At 48.7% G+C, this 10064-nt stretch overlaps 1 protein-coding gene across 1 annotated transcript; it reads left to right on the top strand.

Moving 5' to 3' along the window:
• Positions 1-246: 246 nt before the first annotated feature.
• On the top strand, positions 247-3684 carry LOC109421032 (uncharacterized protein K02A2.6-like). The gene has a single exon (XM_062843681.1). It carries the CDS (start codon positions 247-249, stop codon positions 3682-3684), a length of 3438 nt encoding a protein of 1145 aa, XP_062699665.1.
• Positions 3685-10064: the final 6380 nt, after the last annotated feature.

Below are 10064 nucleotides of genomic sequence, written 5' to 3'. Positions count from 1 at the left end.
CGTAGTGAAAAGATCACTCTGTACCACCATTTCGAAGAGAGTAGAAGAATAAAGCTAATCCGTTTGTTGTTACGCGTTTTGCCTCTCTAAATTACAATTCCGCCGGTCCGAATTCGGTTCTCTCGGTAGTTCCTGCGCCCAGTACACAATAGTTTGGCGACGAGAAGTTCGGAGCTGCGCGAAATTCCGGTATTTGTGTGCTGAAAAGTTTCGACATCGCGTTCGGCTGGCTGCTGCATTTTTTCCATGGTGGATCCACGAGTCGGTGGAGCTGGCGGCGGGGCGGCTGCGGCTGCTGCTGCCGGTGGCGTTGCTGTGGTGCCGGTTACTTTCACGTTCGAGCCGTTCAATGCTGCGACATCGAAGTTTGACCGATGGTTGGAGCGGCTGCAAGTTTCTTTCCGGATTTACCACGTTCCAGACGCCGACAAACGCGATTACCTGCTTCATTACATGGGCGGCGCTACCTACGACGTGCTCTGCAACAAGCTGAAGAACGAAAAGCCCGAAACAAAAACGTTCGACGAACTTGTGGCTCTCCTGAAGGACCATTTCAGTCCGGTTCCTTTAGAAATTTTGGAAAATTTCAAGTTCGCGAGCCGCAAGCAGTTGGAGCACGAATCCCTGAGCGAGTACCTGATGGATTTGGAGAAACTCGCCCAAACATGCAACTTCGAGGACGACTTGGACAAAGCCATACGGAACCAGTTCGTTTTCGGAATCCGGAACCGTGTGATACAGTCGCGGCTACTGGAAATTCGGAACCTGACGCTGGCGAAGGCAAAAGAAATCGGATTCGGAATGGAGATGTCTCACCGCGGAACCGACGAAATGCATGGTTCCCGATCGAAGAGCGAGGTGCAGCACATCGAGCACGGATCCAAGAAGACGAGGAAGAAGAAGAGTTTCCAGTCGTCGAGTCAAGCAAGTTCCCACCACCAACCAAGCAAATCGGATGGACGGAAGAAGCAGTGCTTTCGCTGTGGGGACCCAGACCACTTCGCGGACAAGTGCAGGCACAAGTCGACTGTCTGCAACAGCTGTAAGAAGAAGGGGCACCTGGAGAAGGTGTGCCTCTCGAAGGCCAAGGAGAAGAAAGGGACGGATAATGCACACCACCTGGAGGAGCCGTGCGTCATCAAGGACGTTTTTCATCTGAGCGCGGTTCAAGGTCTTGCGGGTAAGTTTCTGTTGAATTTGACGATTAATCACAGAGAGCTCACATTCGAGGTCGACACCGGATCGCCCGTATCCCTCATAAATGTACGTGACAAACGACAGTACTTTAACGACTTGGACATTCTCCCCACGACTACACGGCTCGTAAGTTACTGCGATAATGATATCGGTGTACTCGGTAAAATTATGGTAAATGTTGTTGCCAATGGTGAGGAGCTCACACTGCCTCTGCACGTCGCAGAATCTAGCAGGCATCCCCTGCTGGGACGCGATTGGTTACTTGCCATGAATTTGGATTTCAATCGCGTATTCAGACCCGGTACACATTCGGTTTCTTACTGTGGCGGCAAGGATCAATCCACCGCCAGTGCGTTAAATGCTTTGCTTGGCAAGTTCTCACATATTTTCGATGAACGTGTGGGTAAAATTGAGGGTGTACAAGCTTCGTTGACCGTTCGTAAAGATACAAAGCCAGTCTACGTGAAGGCAAGGCCAGTTGCATTTGCGGTACGGGACGCGGTCGATAAAGAGATTGACCAGTTTGTGGGTGATGGCATCTGGGAAAGGGTGGACCACTCAGAGTGGGCCACTCCTGTCGTTGCAGTGAAAAAGGCTGGCGGTAGGGTACGATTGTGCGGTGATTATAAAATCACATTGAACCCGCATTTGCTTATTGATGACCATCCTCTTCCTACAGTTGAGGAACTGTTTGCGACTGTCGCCGGAGGAGAGACGTTCTCTAAACTTGATTTGTCTCAAGCCTATTTGCAACTTGAGGTTCGCCCGGAAGATAGGGACTTGCTTACGTTGAGTACCCATAGGGGTCTTTTCCGCCCTACAAGGCTTATGTACGGCGTTGCCTCCGCCCCGGCTATATTTCAGCGTTTTATGGAAGAAATCCTCCAAGGTATACCCGGCGTTACCGTCTTTATTGACGACATTCGTGTTACTGGGCCGGACAGTAAAACGCATTTGCTTCGACTCGAGGAGGTACTGAAGAGGCTAGAAAAGTACAACTTGCGTGTCAATAGGGACAAGTGTGACTTCTTCTCAGATCGGATTGAGTATTGCGGTTACATGGTCGACAAGGCGGGTATCCATAAGCTGCGCGATAAGGTTGATGCTATACAAAACATGCCGGTTCCGAAGAATAAGGAACAAGTCCGGTCCTTTGTTGGGCTGATTACATACTATGGTCAGTTTTTCCCAAACCTTAGTACGATTTTGTATCCGCTCAATAACTTGTTGAAAGATGACGTGCCCTTTGTCTGGAGTAAGGAGTGTGAGAAGTCGTTCTTGTGCGTCAAGAAGGAAATGCAGAGTGACAGGTTCTTAGTTCACTATGATCCGTTGCTTCCGGTGGTTCTGGCTACCGATGCGTCCCCGTATGGTATCGGGGCGGTCCTCAGTCATCAGTACCCTGATGGAACTGAGCGACCTTTGCAGTACGCCTCACAGACTCTTACCCGTACGCAGCAAAAATATTCGCAGATTGACAAGGAAGCTTATTCGATCATTTTCGGTGTTCGCAAGTTTCACCAATACCTCTACGGTCGCAGGTTTACCCTTGTCACGGATAACAAGCCCATTAGTCAGATTTTCTCAGAATCCAAAGGACTCCCAACCATGTCCGCAATGCGCATGAAACACTATGCGGCATTTCTACAGGCTTTCGACTATAGGATCCGCCATCGCCGGTCATCCGATCATTTCAACGCCGATGCCATGTCCCGATTACCGACACCTCACACCGACCCCGAGTCGGAGATTGAAGAGCCAGATGCAGTTGAGGTGAATGCAATTCAGACGCTTCCGCTTACGGTTGATGAGTTAGGTTCAGCTACCCTTTCTGATGAAAGTGTTCGTGAGGTAGTTCGTGCTTTGAGAACGGGGAAGGCAGTCGACGGCGAATTTCGATTCGGCGTGGATCAAGAACAGTTCGGTTTGCAGAAGGATTGTTTGATGCGTGGCAGCCGTGTGTATGTTCCCCCGTCGCTGAGAATGAAGGTTCTTCGTAAACTTCATTCAACGCATTTCGGTATTACTAGAATCAAGTCACTTGCTCGTAGCTACTGCTGGTGGGAAGGCATAGACAAAGACATCGAGAGTCTTGTTAAGGATTGTGCTTCGTGTCAGGCTGCTAAGGCTAACCCACCGAAAGTTTCGTTCCATTGCTGGGATACACCCTCCGAACCGTTTCAACGGGTTCATGCGGACTATGCCGGTCCGTTCATGGGTTTCTACTACCTGATTCTGATAGATGCGTATTCTAAGTGGCCCGCGGTTTATGTGGTCAAAAACATGACTACTGAAACCACGATTCGTTTTTGCAGGGAGTTTTTCAGTACTTACGGTCTACCTTCTGTTTTTGTAAGTGACAATGGACCTCAGTTCACCTCCGCAGACTTCGCCAACTTTCTGAAAATGAATGGTATTGTGCACAAACTCAGCGCACCGTCCACCCTGCCACAAATGGCCAGGCAGAGCGGTTCATACAGACGATGAAGTCTAAGCTCAAATCTTTGAACTGCAACCGTTATGAAGTGCACGGCGAAATCTGTAGTATTCTCCTATCGTATCGAAAAATGATTCACCCTGCCACTGGATACTCCCCCGCGATGCTAGTTTTTGGACGCCAGATCCGGTCTAGGCTTGATCTTATGATTCCGTCAAAGAATCCGAACCGAAGCGAAGTTCAGTCTAAAGTAAGGGAATTGCAAGTGGGTTCTAAAGTAGCAGTTCGCGAATACGTTCACGAAAATAAGTGGGAATTCGGGATTGTTAAAGAACGACTTGGTAAACTCCATTATTTGGTTCAACTCAATGACGGACGAGTCTGGAAACGCCATATTGACCAAATGCGTAGAGTTGGTGCAGGTCTCTTGAGCTCTTCAGCAGATGCAACTTTTTCACGCGGCGGAGAGATCGGTTGTCGTATTTTCCAAGACAACGCTACCGCAGTAGCTTCTGACATGCCGTTGACTATAACACCGGAAGAAAACATACATGCTTCCGCTGACTTGACTCCTGTTCCTAATCCGACCGTTCCTAACCTTTCAACGGGCATCCAATCGCCGATTTCGAATGGAATGGCCAACACTGGGAGATGTGCAAATTCAGCGGGCTTGCCGGCAGATCAAGGACTGCGTCGATCGCAGCGGACGACCAAACCTCCGCAGCGGCTCAACCTGTAGCGAGAAGCTCGTTTCGCGGGGAAGAGCTGTTATATCCGAGCAGCGTTTCTGGCAGCACTGGAGCTGTCAACCGCACGAGCGCAACCACTCGTGCCAACCTGCCAACCACAACAACTTCCGCAACGGGACCACACCGTAGTGAAAAGATCACTCTGTACCACCATTTCGAAGAGAGTAGAAGAATAAAGCTAATCCGTTTGTTGTTACGCGTTTTGCCTCTCTAAATTACAATTCCGCCGGTCCGAATTCGGTTCTCTCGGTAGTTCCTGCGCCCAGTACACAATAATCATCAAACCAAAATGTTGATCACCTTTATTTTTCACTCAAAACCACACGCACCACAGCACGGCACTTTTTATTCAACACACGGATCTCACTCGTTTCCTTCCCCCAATGATACTCCATTGTACATGCACTTTTTTACAAACATCGTACAGAACATTAAGCACTAAATAACTTATTTCACACCGAAATGCAAATCAGAAAGATCCCAGACGGGATTTTGGGATTAGTTTACACAATTCAACTTGCACGCACGACACGTATATTCGACTGCTTGTCTCACACACCTGACTCTGACTAACTAGTACAATTCAAACATAAATCATGGCTAACTCGATCTAGCTCGATACCACACGCTTGACAAATTTCTGACGAAACAGGTCTTCTCGAAACGACCATGTGCCCTTTGGCATTCTATCTTCTCACGCACTACTCGGATAGTCCTCGGTGGTGAATCTATCCTGCACCGACGAAGAGTTTCCCGGCAGTCTGTGAAAGGTCTTCCGAAACCGTCTCTTCCCGGGCAGATGCCGAGGTCGGTACTGCGATTTCGATTGAGGTTGGCTTCCGGTTCACATGCGCCCCAACGAGGAAGCTCCGGTGCTTTTCCGCGATCTATTCCGCGATCTACTCGGTCTAGTCCCCGACGGTGGAAGTTCTGCCGACACCAGGATCCGAGGTCTGTTTGACGATTCCGGTTGGTGGTTGACTTCCGGTCCACCAGTACCCCAACGACTCAAAACCGGTACTACGTCACGGAATACTCGGTCATGTCCCCGCCGGTGGATCAAGCCTACTCCATTCGCAGCCAGCCGTCCTCTGATTTTCCCGCCATTTTCGCTGCAGTGACGACATGATCAGCACCAGGGATGGCATGCTCCTCAGTGTGAGTGCAAGTGTGCGCGGTTTTAATATGAAAATGAGCTGCACTGTGTACATTTTCAGTGCGAAATGCCATCCCTGATCAGCACAGCTGCCCTATTCACCGCGTTTCGCACGTTAATTCACTCTGGCACATCTCCCATATAGCCGAGGCGGTAAACGCACGGGTATTCAGCATGACCATGCTGAGGGTGACGGGTTCGATTCCCGGTCGGTCCAGGATCTTTTCGTAAAGGAAATTTCCTTGACTTCCTTGGGCATAGAGTATCTTCGTGCCTGCCACACGATATACACATGCAAAATGGTCATTGGCAGAGGAAGCTCTCAGTTAATAACTGTGGAAGTGCTCATAGAACACTAAGCTGAGAAGCAGGCTTTGTCCCAGTGAGGACGTTACGCCAAGAAGAGGAGAGGAGGACATCTCCCTATTGATGTTGTTTGCGTTCAGACTATCAACACTGCTGGCTTGCATTTCGCTACGTTCCGCCATGAACCGTGGGCAGTTGAATACCACGTGCTCCGATGTCTCCTCCTCGTTCGAACAGGCCGGGCAAAGTGGGGACTCTGCGTGGTCGAATCGGTGCAGGTACTTCCTGAAGCCTGGAACAGGAACTGTGTCAGATGGAAGTTGCTATTCAGCCGTGCCAGGTTCCTCTTTGACAGCTGTCCAGCTGCCCAGACAGGAGCGCCGTACCGAAGTACCGACGTCGACACGCTAGCAAGGAGTCTCCTCGTACCGCTACTGATCACCGATCTGTTGGACATAATCCTGAGCAACGCTGTGATCGCTTTGGCTGCCTTCTCGAAGGCATAGTCGACATGGCTGTTGAAGTTTAGCTGGTCGTTGATCAACGCTCCAAGACGCCTCAAGTCGATGGTGAGTTTTCCGACTGAAACTTCAACATGCTGTACTGCCTTATTGATGATCATCAACACTTCGGTTTTGTGACGAACTAAGCTAATGCCAGCTTCCTCTCGCACATCCAGTTATCGACCATTTCTACCGCCACCGTGGCCCGTACTTCCACTTCGTTCAGCAACTCACCGATTACTATGAGCACGACGTCATCCACGAAGCCAACAATCTGCACTCCTCTTGGTAAACCTTACTGCAGCAATTTGTCGTACATCGCGTTCCACAGCATCGTGCCCAGGATAGAGCCTTGAGGAACACCCTCTGTTATGCCTACACTCGTCTGACCCTCACGCGTTTCGCAGACCAACGTCCGGTACTGAAAGTAGCTCCCCGGCGTTCTGCAGAGATACTCGGACACCCTCATTCGGTGTGGAGATCTAGCTATAGCTTCCCAACTAGCGCTGTTGAATGCATTTTTCACGTCTAGAATGACGACCGCACAATAGTGATTCCCTCTTCTCTTTCGCTTCATGGCCGCTTCGGCTGCTTGAACAACTAGCCGCGTAACGTCAACTGTATATCTTCTTTTTCGGAAACTAAACTTGAGCATCCTCAGTAGTCCGTTCTCCCCTTCTGTGTAATTCCCGAGTCTGTGGGAGATCACCTTCTCCAGAAGTTTTTCAGCCGTGTCCAGCAAACCTATAAGCCTTATACGCCGATGGATCTCCGGGTGGCTTGCCCAGCTTCGGTAGCATAACCAATTTCTGCCACTTCCAACGATCAGGGAAGTTTCCGTCGTCGATACGGTTCTGCAATGTGGTTCGAAACATATCCGGGTTTTGCTGGAACGCTGTTTTCAGAACCAAGTTTGAGATGCCTTCAAGTCCTGGCGCTTTCTCGGCTTTTAAGGTTCTTGTTACCGTGATGAGCTCCTGGTTGGAAATACGGGATTCCTCCAAACCGTTCTGCGGGATCAGTCTATCTACTATGGCCTTCAGCTTTTCTGGTGGGGTCGCTGGTCCTTTTATCCTTGCCATAGCCACTCTGTAGGCATCTCCCCATGGATTTGCGTCCGCGTTACGGCAGAGTTCCTGCATGCAAGCTGCCTTGCTGAACTCAATGCCTTTTTTGAGGGCTGCTCTAAGTATGGGCCCTGTGCATTGTCGTAGACAGTTCCGACGGAGTTCGGCGATCCTTCCATTCCACCACTAGACACCACTAGACAGTGCTGTAGGGGTTGAGAGAGATAGAGAGAAAAAGATTAATAGGGCATATAGCGTCAGTTGCGGTGATGCACCACCGGAAAAACAAAGCAAACGATCAACATGAAATGAAACGTCAGTCTTGTAAAGCATTTTGTGCGAGAAGGTATCGCTCCTCCTCGCTAGCGTGCGTTTGGCTGCAGGATTCGGCTGGTGTGCTCGGAAGTGTCCCTCCGGACACCACAAGTGCCTTCAGCACTATCGAACGTATCGAACTGATCGAGGACAAGATAAACAACGAAGAACACACTGCGTCCGACGAAGATGAATTCTGCAGTAGGCTGGAGATGTAGTCTGTATTCGTGCATACTGGCGATGGGGCGTGCTTATGTGAAGTATTTAACAGAACTGTGCACAGCTTCACCTAACAACAGTCAAGTTTCACAACTGCGAATTCAATTCGAAAACATCGAACAACCGAAGGCTATTTATCAATATGTCGACTTTCATAGCTTCGCCGAAACTTGACGTTTCTTGATTTGTTTACACCCACCCGAATCCTCTTCTTCGGGTATTGCGCATGTATTGGTGTCATCCGAAGCATCAACAATACACAAACCACCATGCAAATTCCGGTTCTGCATGCAGTCAGTATGCTCGTTGTTGTTGGTCACGAAAATGTAAACACATAATCGAATGAAATGAACCCCTTTCGAATGAAAGACAACGATGGATCGGTTGCTACAGGGAACGATGCAAGCAATCAGTCCGTCAGTAGCAATCCGATCGACTGTTGGTTGAGTCGTCGTCGCCGCGATCATCGTTCATCGGAACCCCAACAACAAAGACTGAATCAAACCCGATTACAACTCTTTCCGAAGTCAGGGGGAGAGTACCGAGAAAAAATAGGAAAAGTGCTGCACTGCAAGAGTTACACACCTGTTGGATGCTGTTTTACTAGAGCTGGAGAGGTAGTTTTCGCATTTCTTATCGATAGATCCGCTTTCAAATGCATTCGAAGATTCATCAAGTGATAAACAAGTGAAATTCGTTCTTCCGTTCGAGAAAGTGAAAATCGCAGCAGCAGGCGAGTGAAGAACCAAAAGTCGTTGACCTACTTTGATTCGTGTGTGCGCTTATACCTGGATCGGGGAACACGCTCTCTAAACCAAAATGAACAGACAAGCGCCTACCTACATGAAAGAGTAGGCGAGTTTTTGCATTCGTCATCGCATCGAGACGGCCTTGCTTTTGTTGTTGTTGTTGTTGCTGTTGCTGTAAGGGGAATCGGTTTGATACGTGCCGTTGGGGTAAAACGATCCACCTCAACATCTTCCAGTCGCGAGTCCCTTGGGGCATTATGAGCCGTCTGGTTCCATAACTCCCGAACAACTCCCAAACAATTGTATTTGAATAATGGCTGCAGTAACAGGGCAGAAAATCAGAACCTTTCAAATGTGCAATAACTCTTTTGAGCGGCAGCTAATAACGTCGAGTAAACACCGTGATGCAAACAGGACACAATCCACTTGAGGTCCCAGTACACAGGGTCAAATTGTTCAAAAAGAAACCAATGCTCAAACATCTTGTTTGACTCGAAGTTTCATTAGTGTCAAACAGGTGTTGTTTTCCTGAGTTCTGTCCTTGTCAAATATTTGAGCCTGTGTACTTCTTATCTGCTTGACGTGTCACGCATATGTCCACGTTCGGATGGCATGGTTTGCCCAAAAGAAAACACCTTTACAAAATTATTTGGTTCACAGTTTTCAGTAATTGGAAGACTTTGTAATGGAAGACTTTGTCGATACTTTGAAGTATCGACAACAAAAAAGTCATTTGTATACGTTTCCTTGCTAAAATCCAGTAATTTCCCCAAGGGGCGCGTGTTACCCCAATCGCCCCATATTCATGTTTACTTGGATGGATTCCTTTGCTGCATGCACAGAAGAACCGTATACGTGCAGTATCCATTATCCAGCGAAAATTGCACGATTAGAAACGGAAACGCGATAAGCGTTCTACCACCTGGCGCGGCGGCCGCACACGTACCTACCTACTCAAGAAGCAACGACCTACGAGTTTGGGTTCAGGAAACGACTTTGAGATGAACCACTATGGTCAAACGTGTAAATTCGTATGGTAGCGCTGCGCTGGTCGTTCAGTGGCTTTGTGTTCAAGGAGAAATCGAAGTTTAGCTTCAGGCATCTAAACCAACCGCATCAGCAGCAGCTGTGCGTTCGGAAATCATTCATCCGATGATCGAGGGTCCATTCAATGCTAATCCGTTACCATTATGGTTCGGTGATTTAAAAGAATGAAAAATAGTATTGCATACCTACCTACAAAGCATGTGCTTATAATGAATGGAATCAACAGGAAGCGTACGGATTGGAGCGATCAATGCATGATCTGAAAGCGCTGTTCGTAACTGGTTCGCTCTATCACCTTTCACCACAGAGCATTACGGCA

The sequence above is a fragment of the Aedes albopictus genome, unplaced genomic scaffold, assembly GCF_035046485.1.
Source record: "Aedes albopictus strain Foshan unplaced genomic scaffold, AalbF5 HiC_scaffold_449, whole genome shotgun sequence".
NCBI lineage: Eukaryota > Metazoa > Arthropoda > Insecta > Diptera > Culicidae > Aedes > Aedes albopictus.
The sequence above is the reverse complement of the archived record's forward strand: the minus strand, read 5'-3'. Positions and strand labels throughout refer to the sequence as shown.